The 21,979-nt window shown below is 47.7% G+C and overlaps 6 protein-coding genes across 6 annotated transcripts; 4 read left to right on the top strand and 2 right to left on the bottom strand.

Annotated features, from left to right (window-relative positions):
• Window positions 1-6,667: 6,667 nt before the first annotated feature.
• K444DRAFT_633736 (uncharacterized protein) lies at window positions 6,668-7,015 on the top strand (the record flags this gene model as incomplete). Its single annotated transcript, XM_024883654.1, has 1 exon — window positions 6,668-7,015. One exon carries the CDS (start codon window positions 6,668-6,670, stop codon window positions 7,013-7,015), a length of 348 nt encoding a protein of 115 aa, XP_024731738.1.
• A 201-nt stretch (window positions 7,016-7,216) lies between these two features.
• Window positions 7,217-12,433, bottom strand: K444DRAFT_695980 (P-loop containing nucleoside triphosphate hydrolase protein; the record flags this gene model as incomplete). The annotated part of the gene is made up of 3 exons (XM_024887897.1): window positions 7,217-8,157; window positions 8,203-12,064; window positions 12,119-12,433. 3 exons carry the CDS (start codon window positions 12,431-12,433, stop codon window positions 7,418-7,420), a joined length of 4,917 nt encoding a protein of 1,638 aa, XP_024731737.1. The 3' UTR covers window positions 7,217-7,417.
• Window positions 12,434-14,483: 2,050 nt separating this feature from the next.
• Window positions 14,484-16,852, bottom strand: K444DRAFT_655098 (uncharacterized protein; the record flags this gene model as incomplete). Its single annotated transcript, XM_024885990.1, has 5 exons — window positions 16,021-16,852; window positions 15,932-15,973; window positions 15,731-15,878; window positions 14,807-15,677; window positions 14,484-14,502 (listed from the first exon to the last, which is right to left on the bottom strand). The coding sequence occupies exons 1-5, from the start codon at window positions 16,573-16,575 to the stop codon at window positions 14,484-14,486; spliced, it is 1,635 nt and encodes a 544-aa protein (XP_024731736.1). The 5' UTR covers window positions 16,576-16,852.
• Window positions 16,853-17,216: 364 nt separating this feature from the next.
• Window positions 17,217-18,331, top strand: K444DRAFT_617295 (uncharacterized protein). Its single transcript, XM_024881094.1, has 2 exons — window positions 17,217-17,580; window positions 17,641-18,331. Exons 1-2 carry the CDS (start codon window positions 17,301-17,303, stop codon window positions 17,910-17,912), a joined length of 552 nt encoding a protein of 183 aa, XP_024731735.1. The 5' UTR covers window positions 17,217-17,300; the 3' UTR covers window positions 17,913-18,331.
• K444DRAFT_91857 (uncharacterized protein) lies at window positions 18,087-18,807 on the top strand. Its single transcript, XM_024888805.1, has one exon. The coding sequence runs from the start codon at window positions 18,261-18,263 to the stop codon at window positions 18,735-18,737; it is 477 nt and encodes a 158-aa protein (XP_024731734.1). The 5' UTR covers window positions 18,087-18,260; the 3' UTR covers window positions 18,738-18,807.
• A 1,208-nt stretch (window positions 18,808-20,015) lies between these two features.
• On the top strand, window positions 20,016-21,346 carry K444DRAFT_538768 (mRNA capping enzyme, alpha subunit; the record flags this gene model as incomplete). Its single annotated transcript, XM_024875567.1, has 2 exons — window positions 20,016-20,188; window positions 20,233-21,346. The coding sequence occupies 2 exons, from the start codon at window positions 20,016-20,018 to the stop codon at window positions 21,344-21,346; spliced, it is 1,287 nt and encodes a 428-aa protein (XP_024731733.1).
• Between the last annotated feature and the right edge of the window lie 633 nt (window positions 21,347-21,979).

The raw sequence follows: 21,979 nt of genomic DNA, 5'->3' as shown, positions 1-21,979 counted from the left end.
GCGTTGATTGACTGCTTCTATGTTCGACAAGTTTACTCCTCCTTTCCTATCATCGTATAGAAGTGGCAAAGATGAGATACAATTCAATATAAAAGGCTCTATGAACAGTATAGTAGGAATTATTAAAATTACTCACCTCAATCCTGTCAAACTCAGACGAGTCTTTCCTCCTATCAGCACTCCTGCTTTTCAGAATGATGCAATCGCGCTTCCTTACTCTCCTGTCCTCCCTTTTGGCAACTGGGGGTACGTATATCTTCCTTCCGATGCAAATTTTCTTGTCATAATAATCTCTTTGTACCCACTGTTATATCTTCTCAGACGAAACATCCGTGCGGCTTCAAGAGCCGTCTGAGTTGAGCCAACATTCTGGGCTCTTCTGTTCCAACATAGATCAGTTCATCTGGTGCCACCATAGAGCTATTCAGTACGGGATTAGTTATTTGCGCGGAGTGCCCAGGTCGCATGGTATGGGTCCCGGCCCAGGAAACTTTTGTCGAGCTAGCTGTTCTTGCCAATCCGCTATTTGGTGCTGCAACGGCGTAAGACTTGCTTCTTCCATTGCTCCCTATTACGGAACATTAGTAGCTGACAGATGAACTGTACTTTAGAACCAAATTCTCCTTTTGGCCATCATGCAGCACTATCACCGATTGTCCTCAGGTGATACTTTAGGCGGATAGCTGTTAGAGATGGGAGGGAAAGGGTTCGGGCACTCCATGGTGAGATGCTCGGGGCCTTGCTTGCGTTGCATGGCTGTTTGGTACAGCGGCTCACAGTTGGCGACTTACCGCATAACTTTAATTGTGGTATAGGTTGTCAGGCAATGATATAAGGTTGGGAGCTTGTATCGGGTAGCGAACATTGTTGTCTCGGATCGACAGCATCAGCCAAGTGTTCTGCTCTTCTGTCAAGTTGGGACGAGGTCACCATGCGAGTTCTGAGGCATCGAGAACTCATACTCAAGCTCGCAAAAACTGGCAGGTGTGAACTTCCACAATCCGAATCCAACGTCAGTGCATCTATTGATGCGTGAGCTCAGACGAATTTATTCCGAGCAGATAATGTTGAAACACTGCTCCAGGAATCGCCCCTGGCAACAGTAATTATCCGATTGCAAAGTTCTCACGCGTTCGTTTCCAGTCCTAAAATAGGTGTTGATCACTCAGCCCGGTTTATTTCGATAGACTCTGGGTTGTAGAGGTTCAGTGGGGGTCTTGTGGATTTTTTTTGGTCGTCTGCTTCATTCTGTTTACGTGGGAGCGAGCATCTAGTTTTGGAGTGCGGATCGGAGCAGCATAGCTAGCGCTGAGTTTTGGGAACAGACCATCTACGATAGGAGTTCAGGATAGAGTGTAGATTGGGTGGATGTACAGAGAAGAGTGCAGCTATGTTACGCATTGTAATAGGCGTTAGTTTTAACCTTTGTATCATCTAGAATCGAATTCATTTCACCACAAATCGTCCATCAGCACGTGACCAAATCCTTCAAATCCCGCCCTCCGCAAACAGAGAGAATTTCCTGAAAACATTACGAACCCCAAGCAATTAGCTACGCGCCTCGCAGTTCATCAAACTTGCAAGCCTCCACGAATTGAATTCTCATGACTTGACTCACCATCCCACCTCCCTCCCTCAACTTCTTAAGGGCGTCCAATCCCAATCAAAAACGACGCCCTCAGCAGCGCTCCAAACACCAACGATCCATAATTAACCCACTCATCGCTATTCCAGCTTGCAAACTGCACAATTCGCTCCGGCGCAATCTCATACGCAGCATAAATATGCCCCACATCGCTCACCAACATCGCAGCCAGCACCGCCAAACAGACACTCTTCTCCTTCGTCAAACGAAGCGCGATACCTTCAATGATGGCAAACAGGCCGTAGAGAGCACCGATATTGAGGAGCATCATGCGGACGAGAGGCGTGATCGGGACACCAGAGGAGCCGGATGAGGCGGCGAGGTAGGCAGGCACTGGCATCATGGCGCTGAGGATGCGGTTGGGCTGGAAGATGCAGAAGTACATTCCTCCCAGGGCCGCGGGGGGCTCAACGTAGAGGAACCAGATCTTGTAAATGAGGGCGATGCGGCTGGTGAAGGAGGACTTTGGGGCCATGATGATTGACGGAACGAGGCCTTGAGTTGTGAGATGGCTTCTTGATGTGATGGATTGCGTTGAGTTTGATGGAGTTTGGAAGTCAGTTTGTGGTGTTTTGATGGATGGATGGAATAGATGGATGTGCAAACCTGTGAAGTTTTATCCTCTCGCGTTTGTGATTGTGGCTTGAGGCTAAATAGTCTGACATGCATCGATCGGACTTTGGCGTTTTCGGATGTTGCGTTAAAGTTAGGTCTAGCGACAGCGCTAGCCATAAAAGGAGGGTTTAGCCCCTGACATCGCTAATCCCCTGGTGAACTCATGAAGCGAGAAGTAAACATTGGGGTAGAAATTCTACTTCCCCTTAACTGAGGCTTCCATAAAAACATTTCTATATGAAATTTGTTTTCTTTTAGATCGAAACCGAAAAGTAGCTCTCTAGTTATTCTGATCAAGATCCCAAGCTCAATAAATTAACCAGGTTTTATGAATTAAAAGACCGCAAGACCCCCAGTCCTCATTTGCCACCGTTGAAACTACTTCTCAATCTCAGAGGTCTGAAGTTATTGAAGCTTATGCCATCTGCTGATTACAATGAACTAAGATTTAAAGAACCAAACGCTCAGCAAGTTAATATTGCCAAGACCATACGGTTTCTTGACAAGTACAAGAGCAATTTTGGAGGAAGGTCTCCGCTTGTAATCACAGGAAGCAAAGTCTCTGGAAACGTTGAGAAGATTATGAATCAGTGAAGTCTGTCGGATATACTGGGCTTGGGGAGGCTCGGGGGTTGTTAAATACTGAAAGAAGTCATTACTGAGGTCAACAGGAAAACGTCTTGATAGAGGTTTGAGCACTAGGGAGGGATTGACTAATGCTAAACTTAACACTTCCTTGATGAATAGATAACTTTAGTTTAGAGGGCAAGAATAGAATCATAGCTTGTTGCTCTCTCGTTGCAGGGGGGGGGGGGGGGGGTAAATTCTCATCGAAAGGATCAGTTACCCAAATTGCCTGTGATCGATCCAAGAAGTCTCGGAGACTTGATGTGATTGGAGATGAGGCTCACAGTGCCACCTGGTCTCTGGGGCAATGTCCAGGTGACGATGATGGAAGGATGCGGTGTCAATCTTGGCAGAGGAAGAAAGTTTATTAAAGGTTGTCGAGATTGATCTCAGGTGTAGTCTATAGCACGATTATATAGAATATTGAACATAACTCACTAAAACTTATAGCTAGCACATTCTCAGAATCCAGATTTGCAAGGCTAAACTTATGGATCTGTGATAAGAGAGCTAATTCACTAGAAGACGGTGCTCGGACTCTTAAATTCAAGGCATGCTACCTTTAGTGCTCCCAGAGTTCACCTTCACCCCTATTCACAAGCCCCCTAATGGCATATCTGTATAATAATACTCTTGGATATCAAGCCTCGGACTCCTTTGCTCTTTCACTGGCCAGGACTGGAATATTTCCCTCAAAGTTCTCCCGATTAGCCTTGAAAAGGCCCATGATCTGCAACATAACGTGTTCCTGCCGGCTCTCGTAACACTTGCCAAGTGCTGGTATACCGAAGGGACAACAAGCCTCAGCACTTGCAACCCGCGGAATTCGTAGCTGATTTGTGTATTTCGGTTCTGTTCCGAGGGTAATGGCACTGCTTTTTATTGTCTTGAAGACAAATTTGTCCCCAAGATTGACCCGCCGACCGCAAGGGAAACAGAAGTGCTAGATCTTCTGTCTCATTTCCGCTTGTAATTTGGGAAATTGGGTGAACATTTCGAGATCTTTGCCAATATTGTCGGGATCTTGCGTAGGGAGGCAGCTGCTCGATTTTCATGCATGTTCGCCATTCTGGGAGTCGAGAAATGATGAATACTAGTCGTGTTAATCAATAGACTGATAATGACGAAGTACAAGTAGATACCCACAGAACAGTTGACGGCTGAGCGACGAGGAACAGTCGAACACGGAGGAACACTCAACAGCGACAGAACAGTTGATAGCCACGGAACAGTCGATGTCCAAAACAGTGGAAGACAGAATGAAGAAGGTGTTTTCTAGTGAAAACTGTGGCGATCTAGTCAGAAGCTGATGCAGAAACGGTACTGCATTGCTTTGGGTTTGATCGTGGAATGGTTGTGTCAACTGTGATTGAGAAAGTTGGTCGATGAATTGACGAATATTGCAGTACTTGCACATTTTATCATTATGAAATAGAAGTTCAAACAGATAGGCCACTGACTTTGGATTTGTAAATTTTTTAGAGAAGCGAATCGAGAACGTGTGCATTTCTAAATTTCTCTAACTTATTTGTTTCCAGGTAATTTACCAGTTATCTTTAATTTAAAGTCCCGTCAACAAGAACATATGCAATTCACGCAAGTAGAAACTAAGATTAAAAGCGGCTCTTGAAGATTGTTAAAGTTAGAACGAGAATCAAGTTAGTGTATATGTTGATTCAACGAAATGGTTTTGCTACGAGGAGACCACATAGATCTTGTGCTCTCATGCAACCAGACACTTTTCCAATCCTCGCACCGCCAACGCCCAAAACCAAGAGAAAAGCCGAAGAAATCTTATTAGTGCGAATATTATACAGAAAACAACTCTACCCTAGTCCATCGCGTTCCGGGACGATTAACAGCCCCTATCTTTGTCATCTAGCTCGCACTGAAACCTCCCCAAAACTCCTCTACAAAAACCCCCGCAAGCTATCTAAACATCCGCAGCATCTAAAAGCTAGTAAGAGCATACGCCATTGCTCGTCGTATACGTGATTTACCCCACCTACCCCACCAAAATCGCGATTTTTTAGCCCACACTTCTGGTGCTTCACCACAATTTTTAATTTTAATTAAAGAACTATATTTATTAAGGCTTTAGTATACAGTGGCCATTCCCTTACTAGTAATTACGTCTTCTAGCTTACAAGTGAGCCTCTCTGTCAAACATCGCTAATCCGTTAGATTAACTTCGCTCCATAGCTCTTGTAAAACCTCCTTTATATCCTTAATTAAAGTAGGAATAGTTTCTAACTTTATAATCTCATTTTTCATCTATTGCCATACCTTCTCAATTAGATTCAAATCGAGAGAAGAGGGAGGCCAATCAAACCTACGTAATCCACGCAACTTGCGGGGTAGCTTTGCCATACCCTTGTGGATTTTTGCCCCGTCTTCCATAAACAAGAACTTCTCCTTTTGCTTCGCTATTAAGGAGTCAAACCAAGGAAAAACAATAGGATTCAGGACTTGGTTCAAGTAAGCTTGACTGCAAATTCCCTTCCTTCCTTCCTCCTTTACCAAGAAAATAAGCGGGGATTTCCAATCCCAGCCAATCGCTCCCCAAACCATTACGCTTACTCTTCCACTCCTGTATATAGATTATATAGAATCTGGGTAATTCTTCTCATCCGGCCGACGTATGACCCAAATTCTCCCTCTCTTTCCAGTCTCAAATATAGCCTTATCGCTTCATATAACCTTTTTCTAATCTGCTATACCCCACTACTGGTATTTTATCGCAAATACGAGTCGTCTCGCAGCTTGTTGCTTGGAAATAAAGGGACGACGGCAAGTGATATAACGACGATATCCATGCTCCTTTATAATCCGGCGAATCGTAGTAATCGAGGCTTCTAATTTGAGCTCGTGCTTAATTCGTCCCCAAGACTTGGTGCGATTAGTCCAAGACTGGGAAACGAATCGGAAAATACGCTTTATATTGGCTTGTTTAAGAGCGGGGCGCTTGGTGGCAAGGCCTTTTCGCGTCATACGAGAGGTTAGACCCTTGACAATATACTAAATTATGGACCTGGTAAGGCCTATGGCCTTCCTGATTTGGCCATAGCTCTTCCCTTGCCGGCGGAGCGAGCGAACGGTAGCACGAACAGGAGTTCTCTAGTTCTTATTGGGTTAGTGGTCCTTAAGAACGGACGGAGAGAGGATATTTGAGATTTCTGAGTCTGAGTCTGAGTCTTCCATTACTTGCACAATAATTAAAGAAGAAAAATGGTAGTTTGTGGGAAAAGAAGCGGTGAAGTGTGGGTTTTGGTGAGGGGTAGTCACGTGTTCGCTTAGGTGTACGACGAGCAATGGCGTATGCTCTTACAAAATCCTCCCTCTATCTCCAAACACCACAAACACCAAGCTATCAAAATTCCTATTTCCACTTCTAATCACGTGTCGCCCCTCGTTCGGTGTAAAATTATCGTGCTGACCCGACCCAATAATGCCGGGCCGGGGTGCATATACGCGTATCAACCAAGCTCAATATCTCTCTTCTTTGTGTTAACCTCAATCTCAAACAAAACCCACCTCATCGAACAGCCCTCTTTCTTCCTTCCTTTCTTTCTTGCCCGATCTATACATCAACCAGAGCCAAGCCTCACACAAACCCCAGAACTCGTCGTTCGCTTTCAGCTCAACAAGTAATCTGCTCCGCAACTTTAACCATCAACCATCTTGACAGAAAGGAAAATCAGAGCCTGCGTCTCTTCAGCAACTCAACTTCCTTTCGGGTTTTGGCGAGTCTCAATCTCGAATTCAATCAGGAGGTTAGCAATGCAACGAGCTCTCCTTCCCCGCCTCGCTCTCGGCCCGTCCTTCGCCACAGTTCGAACCCCATACTTCTCATCTCCACCCCCAGCCACACCTCACCCCCTCCTCTCTCACCACCCTCTCTTCCCCGTCCACCTCTATTCCACCGGGCAAAAACCGCCGCCACCGCCACCGCCCAATCCCAGTTTCGGCTCAGCATCATTCAAGGACCTCGGCGCGAACAGGACCGTGAAGATCGTAGTCTACTTCTCGTTAGGTGTCATCGCTACGCTGGAGACCGTGGCTTGGACGAAGTTTCTTTGGGCGAAGTTTGGGCCTGTAGCTATGGAGGGAGGAGGGGAGGAAGATTGATAGAGACGGGGATGAGTCGTTGGTGAGGGCTGAGACGAAGAAGGGGGTTGGAGAATGAGATCGTGAGGGATGGTGGTATTACGAGGAAAGATGTTTGTCTGATTTTAGGCGTCTGGGACTGGCTGGGAGTGCATCGAGTATGGATGGGAATGAAAACTATCTCACTCTGGCGTTGAAGTTTAGATTGGGCTCTTATGCATGCATTGAGACTGTGTTTGCAAAGAGAAGAAAAAACGTCGCTCAATAATTGTAAAATAAATACTCAAATCTTTAAGAACAGAAAAGGGGAAATCTAATTTCTACTTTTATTTACCCCAAACAATCGTTTCTTTCGTATACTTTTAATACTCCAAACAATCGTTTCTTTCATATACATTTTACTCCTTCACACGCACTCTCACTCTAACCTTCCACCATCCCCTCCAACTCCCCCCTCTCCCCACTCTGAGCAACCATACCTTTAAACACCCCCTCTTCAATGTTCAACAATTCCCTAGGACTTCCAAACTCCGCAGCAACACCATCTCTCATGACAAGAATCCGATCGAAATCCATCACCGTACTCAGTCTATGCGCCACAACCAGTAGCGTCGTATTCGCAAACTCCTCTCTGATGCTCCTCTGGATCAACTTATCGGTGTTTTTATCCACTGCACTTGTAGCTTCGTCTAACAGTACGAGCTTTGGGCGGGACAAGATGGCGCGCGCGAGGCAGAGGAGTTGTTTCTGGCCTTGGGAGAGATTGGCGCCAGCGGAGGAGATGGGAGAGGAGAGCGAGAGGAAGATGTTTGTATTTTCTTTTGCCGCTGGCTCTGTGGCCGTGAGGGAGGTAGCGCTGCTTGCTCCCTCTGTTGGCGTTGGAGATTCCGGGACAAGCAGTTCGGGAACCGGCGTGTTGTCAGCAGAAGGAATGAGATGCACGCGCTGCAGCGCTTCGTGCAGCTGGAAATCAGGGAACTGGTCAAAGGGGTCGAGATTCGAGCGGATCGTGCCGGAGAACAAGACGGGATCTTGCGGGATGATGGCCAGGCGTGTGCGTAGATCATGTAGGCGGACAGTCGAAATGTCGACCCCGTCGATGGTGATGCTTCCTTTTCGCGCCTCGAGGAAGCGAAAGAGTGCTAAAGACAGCGTAGATTTGCCTTTATTCAGTTAGCGGAGTCGGAAGCGGGGTGGGGGAAACTTACCAGCGCCAGTCCTTCCGACGATTCCAACTCTCCCATTCATATCTGCGTGAAAGTTCAAGCCTTTCAGAATTGAAGGCAGACCTTCTGCATACCCCACTTCCAGATCTTTGACTTCAAGTTCTCCTTTTTCGGGCCAAGAAGCACGAACATCAACCCCTTTCTCGGTCTCGATATCGAGAGCAGAGTACTCAAAAATTCTCTCTGCTGCGTTCATGTCAAGTTCGGTAGCAGCGACCTGACGGAGAGTCATATTCACAGCCCTACGATACGACAGCGCAAATGCGAGCGCGAACCCTCCCAAAGAAGCGCCAACATGCGGGGTCGACACGACGAAAGCAGCAACAACACCCGAAAAGATGGAACCAATCAAGGACATGTTGTAACCAACCCAGTTATGGAAGAGCCAATTGTGCCATGTTGCCGTCGAATAAGAGTTGATCAGATCATCCATCCGCTTCTCAAAGACTCCTTGGTTGGCGAAGGCGCGGATGGTGCTGAGTCCTTGCAGAGAAGCTGTGAAATGAGAAATCATGGGAGACTTTTGAATAGACTCGAGACGCTTGATTGAACGCGCTCCTCTGATGTACCGGAGCCCAACACGACCGCAAAACCCCAAGATGATGAGTGCTAGTATGATGATGTACGGTGATATGATAAATGCGGAGACCATGATTCCGATAATAGCGAGGCACGACGCAGCAACGGATGCAAAGTTGGATGAGAGTTGAGAATCCACAGCTTGGAAGTCGGCAGTGAACCGGTTCAGGATCCGGCCTGTTGGGACGGTATCGAGCCATCTCAATGGTGTTCGAAGGACTCTGTATGTAAGTTCTTGGAAAACCTTTCGCGAAGCTGAAAGGGAGCCTCGGAAGACAACGTAGTAGCGGCCAACGTCGATGAGTGTGGACACCAGCGAGATGATTACATAGCCGACAAGGTAGAAAGCCAGGTTACGGTTACTTATCTCGATTGGGAATGTGGATGTTGAAACTGTTTGCGAAGTCACAGTAGCCTGTGAGCTAGGGATGGCGTTGGAGATAGAAGATCCGATATATCCTGTGAGCATGGAGAACGTACTTGGAACTGACCAAGAGGCAAGATCAGCGTAGTTTCCTCCTGGAGATGTCGTTGTAAATGATGCATTGACGGGTGGTGGTCCCAAAATGCCGGTGAGGTGTGTCTGCAGGTTATAGATCTGTGCAAATGTGCCCAGTCCAGCAGTTTGTCCAGTGCTGGATGTCCAGATTTTGATCCACCAAGAACGACCCAACGTAAGGGATTGCGCAATAATGTAGAAACTGAGAACGAATGCCCAGAACGGAATGCCACCAGTTGCTTTGAGATAACTCATATAGACACTTCGTTTGACCGCGCCAGTTTCACGGGCTTCATCCTCAACAAGCTTCTTTGGAACTTTCTTGTCGTCCTTGGCCGCGGTACCGTTAGTCTCTCCGTCTGGGGCTGCCTTGATATTGTCTTCCTCTTGTCCAGTGGCCTCTCCTTCCTCGGCCTTGAGGATATTCTCAAAACTGCCTGTCTTCTCAAGGTCCACCGCAAGACCAGCATGTTCCAGCGTCCCATTAGCAGACAAGAAAACCGCATACTCAGCCCTCGCAAGAGTTAGCGAGACATGATGAGTAGCCAAAATCCTCGTCCGTCCCTCAGAAAGCTCCCCCATAAGCGCGTTATCGTAGATATGTTTCCCAACATGCGTATCAAGAGCCGAAAAAACATCATCGAGAATCAGAATCCCAGCCCGAGAATAGAATGCACGAGCGAGAGTCAGACGCCATTTCTGACCTCCACTGAGACTGATTCCTTGAGCTCCAACTTCTGTCAAATCGCCGTCATCGAAGTGGTCGAGATCTTTGGCGAGAGCAACTGCTTGGAGGACTTTGTTGTAGCGAGTTTTGTCATAAGGGAGGCCGAACAAGATGTTGTCTCTGATTGACATGTTCTCGATCCATGGGGTCTGGGCCACAAATGCGATGGATGAGGGAATAATCCAATCGGCGGCAGTTGCTTTGCTGTCAAATCGTTGGTCGACTGGAGGTGCTCGCGGAACAGTAATGGACCCTTCCAAGACATCAACCTCGCCCAGAATGGCAGCGAGAAGCAATGACTTTCCTGATCCAGTAGGCCCTGAGATAACCGACAGGGAATTGTTAGGGAACTCCAGATTGAGATCACGAAGGACGAATCGATTCTCCAATGCTAAACGAGCGGCATTTGCTTCCTCTTCGTCTTGATCCTCTTCTTTCTCCCCAGAATCCCCTTTCGACGGGAAGCTGACCGTGGCCTTGTTGAAGATGACCGAATCACCAGGTAACGTATTTTCTGGTTTCTCGGGGGAGCGCAAGAAGTTATCAATGCGATCGCAAGAGACTTTAGCATTGATTCCCAAGACTAAAAGAAATGGGAGCATGCCCAAAACACCTTCGAGCTGCATCAAGACGCCTAAGGCCGTGAAAGCCACGGATGGAAGTAGGGTGCCCCGGAGCCAGGCAAAAGTCGCCAGCGTCGAAACAGTCAACAAAACTGGACCAATCTCCGCTCCAAGCATCATATACAGATTGTTCAACTTAGTCTGCCATAATTGAGCGAGCTCTTCATCACGGGCTTTGTTGATCTTGTCAGTCCACTCCGGTTCAATCGCTGAGAATTTGATCTGCCTGATTCCTTGCAATGCCTCTGACACCACCTTGGTTTTCTTGTCCCGAGTTGCCATCAATTTCTTTTGGAAGGCTCCGTAGCGGTAGGTGAGCCACTTGTTCACTGGGAAGACCAGGACGACGGACACCATTCCAGCCAGCAAACTCTCCCAGCCCACCAAGTACCACAGAAAAGTGACCGAGACAGCGAGCTTGGAAACAAACAGCAGGTAGAACTGATTGATGGCTCCGAAAACACCGACTTGATTCGTATCCACAGCGAACATGTTAATGATATCCTGGTCACTTTGAGCAGCCTTTTTCTTTTTTTCTTCCTTCTTTTTAGCATCAACCTTCGATTCTTTGGGAACCTCAGCTGGATTGCCATTTGCATCCTTGTCCTTGTCTTTCTCATCTGTTTTCTCTTCTTTCGGCGGTTCCTTGCAGTCCTTGATCTTCATCATCTTTTCAAACATTAGAGTCGTGAGTGTGGTTCGGATGGGAATTCCAAGATCGGACCACATGAGCCAACCAATGCGGTAATCAACCATTGTTTCGATAATAGTGGCTAAGAAGAGTAAGACCACACAGACCCAAGCCTTGGAGTCGATGATGCCGGATTCTTTCCGTTGCTCGAGGTACTCCAATAATTTCAGCATCGAGATTTGAGGGAGGACGTCTGCCGCGGATGAGACGACACACATCACTGCTTGGTATATCAATTGCCACTTCCATGCCCAAAAGATCTGAAGCCAAAGAGACACTGTAGGCTTCAAAACAATCGACCGGAATGTGTGCTTCACATCCTTCGCTCGCCTGTACGAGTCCATTGCGGGTAGGTCAGAGAACTCGACCAACTTTTTTGCCGATATATCCAAAATGTCAGAGCTCCAGTCATAAGAGTATTTCGTCCAGAGTGAGGCGGTGTACTGGCGCTCGACGACCTTTCCTTCCGGAGTGAAGACATCAGGCCGGCGCTGGATGGAGACGAAGCCAAAGAAGACCGCGAGAGCAGAAAAGATCTGGATTGCGCTTGTTACCGGCAAAAGTATATTCCCAGGAGGGCCTATAAGTGTGTCCTCTCTAGAGAGAATGATGCCAGTGAGTGCGGCAAGGAAAAGGTAGGAGAAAGAAGTCCGTATGCCTTTTTGATATCGGGGCACAACGCGGGTCTCTCGGAACGTGTCTAAGGTTTGAATGAGTGCTAAAATCTACCTTTTGTGAGTAAATTCTTTCCATACTTGAGGAGGTAAGGTATGACTTACCCAGCACGCAAAGGTAACCAGTATCAAAGCCGGGTCATGGAATTCCAAGATCTGGGCAAAGGTGTTGACGACGAGAGCAAGGGAAGCAAGCAGCCCGATTCCAAGGCCAATGAAGATCACGATAAACTGCTTCTTCGTCGAATAAGCTGCCATCGACTCCTCAGTAGCCTTGCCATCTCTATCCTCGTACAGACCCTCATTCTTAGTCTGCCGTGGCCGTCGTATGTTCTTGGCGAACTTCCAGACCACGGGAATCGTCGTGGCCACGATGAAAGCCGGAGCTGCATATGTTCCAAGCTTGAGAAGATCCCCCATCGCAAGTCTCGTCAGTGGCACGACGATCAAGGTGAGGAGTTTGAAGGCCTCACACTCTGGACGTCGAAGTAAGTAAATATGAGCGGTGAGGCGAGGCCCACAGGCAGCGGCGACGCGCCTTTTGGCGCAATTTTTGCGGTCAGGCTCGCGATCTTCGGACGAAGCTTATTTCACCCCTGAAGGAACCGAGGCCGTGCGGGCCGGGACACCTTGTGTTCTTCCCGATAGGTTGAAGCGGGACGTCCATTTATTATCCCGGCAGCGACAGCACGCGGCATATCTGCCTTGGCCATTCGATGCTTCCACTATTTCGAAAGGACGTGAGAAGGGAGCGCTTGGTGCAACCATCAGGTCGTGACCATCAAGGTGTAGCCATCAAGGTGTAACTATCATGGTGTAACTATCATGGTGTAGCCATCAAGGTGTAACTATCAAGGTCCTCCCTCGCGATCGTGTGAATCCGGCTCACCGAACCTGGACTGATGCTGCATGGCTCGAAGCACGAAAACCCTCAACAGAGAGTTTCATGGCGCGAGCCAGCCAACAAGACGGCTCCATTCCAAGCGGTTCATCACGTCAACAGTTACGAGGTCTTGTCTGCCCGGATTCTGACATCGGCAGACTCATGCGGCTACCTTCAGAAGATAAGGTGTGTCGGGCATCAAAGATTGATGTTGCAACCATGGTGGACCGGCCGAGGATAATGGAAAAGGGAGGCGGGTGAGAGATCGACAGGCATCGAATGGTAGAGTCGTTTACGCGTATGGGAACTCCGAATCACTCCCAACTGCCTCCTCCAACTGCCTCCTACCAAATGAGGAGGCTATAAATTTTCTTTGTCATACACGAATTCAAGGTTCGTCGTGCGACCTAACTAGGCCTGTCTGGGTCGGACTCTGTTGATATCTCCTGTGGACGAAGAATGTTGGGGAACGAACTGTGCCACCCGAAATGGGAACTCGACAAGGACAAAGATGGAAAATGACCACAGGTGATTTCTGCTCGTACAAACTCCAACTCGTAAGACTTGGGAATCCTGGCAGAATCGTTGCACTTCATTGTTGTCAAATATTACTGAAATTGTAAGAGCGCATGCCTTTACGAAGTTCACGATTCACGGCACAAAGTGGCGGGATTCTTGGTGCATGCATAAATATAGGGCCACTGATAGGCCCTGTAGTGTCTCAGCAGGCCCTGTAAGCCCTGTGAATACTGAAACGGAGGCGTAAGACCCCTAAAGACCCACTGTAACCTTATGCAACTCGATTAGGGGAGTGCATTCAGCCACGAGGTTTCTACAGGCCCTTAGCCCTGTGTTTTTAGGCCTGCGTCCGTAATCGGCAGCGGGGTAAACGAGCTTTGCGCCCTTACCAGTCCCCCACTCCCAATTACTCTCTTCTTCTTTGCTCTTGCTTCTCATTCAAAGCTAGTACTTACGGCTACTTTTAGTAGTTTATTTGACCTTCCTGACTTATTTGATAGCTAATTAGGCCCCCCTATTCTAATCCTTCTAATCCAGACGAATTAGAGTATAGTAAAGCCCCTAAAAATTAAAAGTAAGCTTGGTATAACTTATTATCAGATTTTAAAGATAAAAACAACAATTAATTTGCACTAAGCCTTATTCTCTTTCTTTATTCTCCTTTTGGTACCTTTATAGCTTTTATTATACCTAATATTATATATAAAGAGTACTTAACTAATATTAGAAGGCTATTTATATACTTGAGGAAAAGAAGTCTGCTATATAAGTAAAAGCAGTTACTAGAGTATTTAAAACTCGTATCTATTAACTCGTAATTATTACTAGAGAGCATAAATAAAGAGAGAATAAGAATATACCTTAGAAGTTTATTACAAGTTTATATTTTTATTATAATCTAGTTAATTAGCTATTTCTCTTACTATAATTAAGTGTTTTTAATTAGTTATTCTTTAATATTTAATTATGCGCGGCTTCTTTTATATTATAATTATAAAGGTAATAAGAAAGAGAAGTTATATATTAATTAATTAAGCAAGTAAAACCTTTTAGGGAATAAGTAAGATCTTATAAGGCAATTAGTAAACTATATAAATTATAGCTTGTAATTCTATAATATTATATTATAAACTTTATACTTTGCATATATCTAATTAAAGACTCTACTATATTTATTCTCTAAGCAAGATTATATCTCCTAATAAATTCTAAGGGGTATATAATAGGGTAACTGATCGAATTTGTTCTATCTTCCTTATAAATTAATAAGGGAAACATGGGCAGTCAGGGTAAGTTTGGGTAGTGTATACAGAGCAATGGCGCGAGCCCTTATCATGAACGACCGACTAATACATCCTAAAAGCAACGAACTTCCCTTCAAAAAAATCCACCTCAAAACCCTCCCCACCCTTCCCCTAGCACTCTTCTCCTTCTCGCTCTCGATCAAATCCTCCTCACTAACAACATAAACATCAGTCTCGAGATCCATCCCCTCATACGTCGGAACCTTCGTCCTCTTCCACGCCTTCCAGCCCAACCACATAATCGCCATAACCGGCAACTCAATATAATAACTAACAAAATCCACGCCTGAAAACTTCGGACTAAAGCTATTCCATCCCTGCACTAAAACAATCACCACGTTGAGAATAACGGAAAGCCAGGGACCCCAGGGATATGTCCAGTTTTTGAAGGGGAGGAGATGCGTTCTGTTCTGCGCGGTGAGAGCACCGCGGAATCTGATGCTGGTTACACCGATGGCGGTCCAGGCGAGTTGGTTTGAGACGCCGACGAGGTTTTGCAGCCAGGTCCACAGCTGGCCGGCACCGATGAAAGAAGCGCCAAAACACAATCCACTAATAGCAGAAGTGGCCAGGACCGCGACCCAGGGTACACGATTCCTGCTCAGCTTCCCGAAGACCTTGGGAGCATGCCTGTCGACGGAAAGTGCGTACAGAAGCCGTGTCCCCGCGAATAAGGCGTGGTTCCCAGCCGAAATAACAGAAGTGAGAATCACGGCGTTGATAAAGGAGCCAGCTGCTTTTGCGCCAGCCATTTGGAATACGAGGGTGAATGGCGAGGTGGAGGATTTCTTGGAAGAGAGGCCGGGGGTGTTGTAGGGGACGTTGAGGCCGATAAGGAGGACAGAGAGGATGTAGAAGAGGAGGATGCGCCAGAATACATTCTTTACTACGCGGGGGAGGTTTTTGGTGGGGTTCTTTGTTTCGCCGGCTGTGATGGCTATGGATTCTGTGCCGCCGTCTAGGAAAGCGGGTCAGTGGGTCGAGAGGGGAGGGGGAGAAGCGGGAACCCACATGCGAAGGATGCTGTTACGAAAACTGAGGCAAATCCGCCAATGCCTCCGACAAAAGGGGCATCTCCTATGTACCAGTTATGGGCTCCGAGGTACTTATGTTGGGTGTTGCCCCCGCAGTTCACAGCGATACCCAGAATGATGAAGATCTGAGAAATGTCAGTACTCATACCTCAACAATCTAGAATTTCTGGGAGCTAACCGTGATAGTAATGACTTTGAGGAGGCTCAACCAATATTCGAGCTGTCCAAATCAGCTTCAATTCGGCAAGGAAGGCGGAGTGGACACACTTCGCCATAAGCCTTCACAGTAATAATATTCGCCAAAATCAACAGCACCCAAAAAATCAAACTTAGGCCCCAGCCAGGCAAATTCGTATCCCAATACGCAAACACCAGCTGTAGTGCAACCAAATCCGCAGCCGTTGAGACCGCATCATTGAACCAATAATTCCACGTCAAAGCAAAACCCAAACTATCATCCACATATCTGCCCACAAACGTGCAGAAAGAGCCGGCAATGGGGACGAAAGCAGCCATTTCTCCAAGGGCGAGCATAGTTAACATCACGATGCCACCGACGATGAGGTAGGCGATTAGCATCGAGGCTGGCCCACCTGTTGCGAGGGACTTTCCCGTGCCCAAGAAGAGGCCTGTACCGATTGTACCGCCGATGGCAATCATTTGCACTTGCCGTGCTGTGAGTTTTCGGGCGAGTTTGTCAGCGATGATGGGACGATGGTCATTGATTGCATATGCTGGCTCGGAGGGAGAGTCTTCGAGGTCCTTGTCTCGTGCATGGTTGATCACGTGGGCGTCTTCCGGGTCTGAATGGGGGGAGGCCATGATGGTGACAAGGCAGGGTACGAAGTTTAGAGAGGGCGCGTGGAAGCTAAGGAAACATAGTAATGAAGAGGGAGAGTACGAGAAATGGAATAAAGCAGAGAAGATAAATGCAAAGTGAACGGTATGCTGAAAGGTAAGAGATCTTCAAGTGTGACATTCGAATCCTTGGAGCAGATTGCGTGCTCGAGAACTTGTCTCTGAGTGGGATGCTTGACGTGATGGATACCTGAGGCGACTTGGCAAGGGACCAAAGTCAGCTGTCAGATCTGGAAGGCTGACTGAGCCTTTGTTTGGCAGCTCAAGCTGTTCCTGAACAATTTCCATTTCTCTGTTTCTAGACTTTTGGCAATGGAGCTTTCTATCTTCGTAGCTTTTAGAGTCTATTGAGAAAGTGAAATCAAACTTTAAGATAGAGCCTTGAGAAATTGAGAAGTTTGTACTAGGGCAGTACCTGCCACTCGGCCTTCCCGCCTTCCTTTCCTGGTTTGATGGTGTCATGGTTTGGAGATTCGGGCGAATTTCAAGAGTTTTCTCCCCAGACTACGGAAACCTGCAGAGACAGTTGCTGTCAATTCAATATCACGTGTTTTTGTACTAATCGACGTGCATCGACGTCACGCCATCCTCAACCCATCGTTCCGGAGTCTTCGCGGATGAGATTGTTTACCTATTGTGTCCTTCCACCAGGTTGATAACAAAATTTTGTAAGCCCGGCTTATTTCACAATGTCGATCGACTCCTTCGCCCTCTCCCGCAAAAATGCCAGCCAAGAGCTCGCCCAATTGGCTGAAGAGCACATGAAGCACGACCTCCAGCAATCCGACCGCGATGCTTTGAACAATGCTTCCAAGCGATTCGGTTCATATACAGCGATCGGCTCCCTCGTTGGACTGGGACTTGGTGCGCTTCTCGCCTTGAGAGTGAGGAGGGCGAGGACGGAGTATTTCAAGGCTTTCCGAGCCATTGAGAAACCTACGCACGTGAAGTTTGCCGATGGGAGGGAAGGTAAGCTCTCCCACAATTTGCGTTATCATCTTTCCGGGCTCAATGTTGACGTTGGAACAGAGGCGCTACCTGATCTCAGCAATTTGCTGAGGCCGTCGCCTGTGGGAGATTTCGCGGCATATGTCTTCTTCTCTGCTGGTGGTCTTTTCATCGGTGGTGAGCTTGGATTATTGGCTGGTTCTTGGTCTGCAAAGAGGGCGGTGACGAGTGATGAGGAACGCCAAAAGAGGATTGAGAGAGCTGTTAGGAGATATAGGGCGGATGTACTGAGACGAGAGGTACAGAAACTTGAGGCCGGGGATAAAGATGGAAAGCTCGTCAAGGTCTGGTGAGATTCGTGCCGCACTGGCAGAACAATATTCTCGGTTAGGAGGTGTTGGAGGCGCTCGCATCTGAGAGCATTGAATGAGTGGTAATTTTGGTCGCGTCCAGAAAACGGACCAGCTACCGCTTCTTGGCACTGGCAGTTACAGTCTGCTCCGTAAATGATGTCCAACAACTCCCGGAATCACCACTGTACCCTCCAGCTTTGCTTTCCGTTATCTCCCTTCGCGCGTCGTTCTTCAAGCTCTCCTTGACTTCAGGCTTCAAATCTCTTCTCAGCTGATTCCGGACCTCGCCCCGCATCTCGTTCCTCAAGCTCTCTGTGGCTTCCGCGCAAGTCTGTCATTGCTTCGGCGATGAATGAAACATCCGTCCCAGACCGAGTCAGTCCTGCTCGAATTTTCCGTTCGATATGCGTCGTGACTCCGTCCCCCACAGCACTTGACTTCTTCAAATCCTTGGATAGCAACTCCTTGGCTTCATTCCTTAACCTTCCCATCATCCGCACATTTGTTTCCACTTCCCCTCTTAGGAAGGTCCGCACCTCGCCCTCGACCTTTCACCTCATACTCTCCCGCAATTCTGCTTCCAATGCGGCGCGAATCCCAGCAGTCAACTTCTCCTCGAACGCCCCATCCACATTCGCGTCTCCCTTTTCAGGTTCGATAAATCGAATGCCAATTTCAAACACATCCGCCGCACTCTATAAAAGAAAAATTGGCCAATTGGCTCAGGACTTCCGGACGTCCGTCATCTCGTGCTGCCGTCCAGGATGTAAAAGAGTAATAAATCGATTCCCCGATGCCGGCGACGTCGGCTGCGGCGCCTACTAGTGCGCATGGTAGGACGGTCGTGGTGTGGCAATGATGGTGGTTAAAATGGTGAAATTAAAGACCAGGTTGCCGGATTTATTCCACGCAGCCGCTCCGGCCCTTCCCGCTTTTGAAGATGGAACCAGTGCAAGAGTGGAATTCTATGCTAGAGCTTTTTTTGGGTAGGGAACTTCGTATACTCCAGGATAACTCTTTTTATTAACTTGGTCAGAATTCCTTGCAAGTTTGAGGGTTCGAATGGCTGGAGCATGACAAACGAGCGGAATTGACAAGACAGGATTCAAGATACTTGACAAAACCCGGGTATGAATGCCCGCATGCGCTAAAGCATTATTTTTGGGTAGTTTGAGGATAATTCCAATCTTTTCCTTGCGCGGATGGTGCAAGTCAATCCCCGAGAAACTTCTCGTGGATCCATCTCTCATGACACTTGATAGAGGACACGGAGAGTTAGATGATGGAACCGTGGAGATGCTAGTAAGTGATTTTTTTTGGGATTTTGAGCAATTTCTCCACCAGTGTAGAGGTAACCTTAATCTGCTCGACCAAAGTTGAGATGAAAGCAGTCTCTAGTTCTGGTCCTTCTGGATGTTTATCGGCGAAAGATGGTCCCTAGACGGCCCAGGGATCATATATGTATATTCGAAAGGGTCTTCTATTTGGCATATGTCTGTTGATAGTGGTATTGGAGTGGTGAGAGTGGAGAATGGTCCCGAAAGAGTGTGGAGATGTGCCCATGGAACGAGCCTGTTTGCTGACTTTATATGCTGAGATATTTGCGAACATGACGAAAATGAACGCTCCCGCAAAAGCTGCAAAAAAGTCTGCCCAAGAGCAGCCGCCGATGGCCAGAAAAGATGGCAATATTGGAGAAAAGCAGTTGCAGAAGAGACGTCAAAATTCCCGAAGTCAAACACACACGTGACACAAATTTTTGCGATGAAAGTTAACGGTGAGCTTCGTACACAACTCAAAAGTAATGCGCCCCAACTGTTGACAGATGCAACCCTGTTTCAAGCTGCATGGCCTGCAGCAGGAACTGAATAGATGTCTGTGCCAGATCCACAACGAAGACAGGACCCAAATCGACGTGAGAATCCAGCGCGCAAGACCCAACATTCCCTTGCAAACGAAATTCCGTCGCTGAAGAACGCGACGCAACCATCATCAAATCAAACCTCCAACCCGAGATAGTACGAGCACTTCGAAAACGATACCCCACGTCCTGCGTCGACGGTACAACTCTGCAGCGTTGTCCCTGCGTCTGGAGCTGCAAAGATGACTGGTCCAGTCGCCTCGATTGAGGCGCCTGGAATCAAGATCGATGGGGAACTTCTCTTCAACATGCGTACAGAAGTTGCGTGCCTCCTGGACAGGAAGAACACAAGCTTTCCGGGAGCCCAACCCGTAAGCTTTGCGCGGAGACATTTGGAAGAGTTAACAAAGCAAGAGTGAGTCTACTCTCCTCCCTTCGTTTCCAAGCTAACCTCTCCAGCTTCTACGTCTGCGAGAAGTCCGATGGCTTTCGATATCTGCTATACCTCACACAGGACGACCAAGGAGGAGAAATACACTACCTGATCGACCGAAGTAATGATTATTGGTTTATACCACAAGGAGGGCTACATTTCCCTGTTCCTCGCGACGTCGAAGGCTTCCACACCAATACCCTCATCGACGGGGAGCTCGTAGTAGACAAGCTTCCAGATGGCACTACACAACCCAAATACCTCGTCTTCGACTGCATGGTTTTAGACGGAAACAGCCTCATGAACCGCACGCTCGACAAACGGCTCGCATACTTCAAGGAACGAATATTCGACCCCTACAAACAGCTACTGAACCAATATCCAGAAGAAAGAAAGTACATGCACTTCATCGTCGAGCTAAAAAGCATGCAATTCTCCTACGCCGTCGAGATGATGTTCCGGCAGATCCTACCCTCTCTCCCCCACGGCAACGACGGCCTGATCTTCACCTGCAGAATGACAGACTACAAACACGGCACCGACCAAAACATCCTGAAATGGAAACCCGAATCAGAAAACTCCATCGATTTCCGCCTCTGCCTCGACTTCCCCATTATTCAACCAGACGAGCAAGACCGCGCCGAAGGCATCACAGAACCGTATCCTGACTACGATGCCCAGCCCATCTGTAACCTGCACGTTTTCGCCAGCGACGGACATGAAGATCCTTACTTCGCCATCATGCACCTCGAGCCTAGCGAATGGGAGTCGTTAAAGTCCCTAAACCAACCCCTGAACGACAGGATCGTGGAGTGCTACATGGATTCCTACAAACGGTGGAGGTACATGCGGTTCAGGGATGATAAGAAAACGGCGAATCATACGAAGACGGTGGATGCGGTGATTGAGAGTATTATGGATAGAGTCACGGAGAAGGATTTGATTGCTGCGGCGAAGGGGATTAGGGATGAGTGGAAGAGGAGGGCGGCGGAGGATAGCGCGCGAGAGAAGAAGGAGATGGAGAGGAAGAGAGTGGCTATTGTGGGGGTGTCGAGTGCGAATGGTGTTCAAGGAGCGAAGAGGAAGGCTGATGAGCAAGGTGGTGGAAGGCCGAGTCCTGGGCCGCCAGGGAAAGGTTGATGATCGCTGGGCTGATTGCTTCAAATGGGTATAGAGGATGGGAAAGAATGTATTGATGGCGTTTTCAGTCTGTATTCTGCGGGCTGGCGTTATGGGGTCATGGCTCAGGCGTCTCATGTCAGGAATCAAAGGAAGCACGATTCTGCTCTGCATCTCGTCTGCGGGCTTCCGAAACCTAGTATTTAGAAGGACCGGTTTGGGTGGGGTATGGCTGGATTGGGCGATCTGCCCTGGTTGGAAGGGCGATCAGGCGCCTCACAGCTTGAGTTTGAAGAATGATATCATAATTTGGGGATTGCATTCGCATTATCCTATCTACTCTACACGATGACTGAATCCATTAAAGAAAGGAAAGGAAAGTGAAGATTCGATCAACCAAGCTCTCTAAAAGGAGGAAGCCGGCTTTCAAGGAAAGCACTCTAGACTTCGTTCTTGGTTATGTGAGCATCATCTCTATGTATGGTGATGGCTCCTGCTTTTAATGAGGAGGAATAATATAAGGAAAAAGGAAATGGAAGGATATTTGCATGGCACGACTCTAACAGGCTTTCCACCCTAACAACTTGAAAAATAGAAGCCCCTTTCAAAGACCCCTCTCGATGAAAGCGTTCAACCCCAACTAACATCAATATC

The sequence above is a fragment of the Hyaloscypha bicolor genome (assembly GCF_002865645.1).
Source record: "Hyaloscypha bicolor E unplaced genomic scaffold K444scaffold_126, whole genome shotgun sequence".
NCBI classification, from domain to species: Eukaryota; Fungi; Ascomycota; class Leotiomycetes; order Helotiales; family Hyaloscyphaceae; genus Hyaloscypha; species Hyaloscypha bicolor.
The sequence above is the reverse complement of the archived record's forward strand: the minus strand, read 5'-3'. Positions and strand labels throughout refer to the sequence as shown.

What these genes read in the sequence shown, in the direction of transcription:
- K444DRAFT_91857 (XM_024888805.1), top strand. Translation starts at nt 18,261, where the DNA reads ATGAATGAAACATCCGTCCCAGACCGAGTCAGTCCTGCTCGAATTTTC.
- K444DRAFT_617295 (XM_024881094.1), top strand. Translation starts at nt 17,301, where the DNA reads ATGTCGATCGACTCCTTCGCCCTCTCCCGCAAAAATGCCAGCCAAGAG. An exon ending in GTTTGCCGATGGGAGGGAAG is followed by an intron (nt 17,581 to 17,640) that starts GTAAGCTCTCCC and finishes ACGTTGGAACAG; the next exon opens with AGGCGCTACCTGATCTCAGC.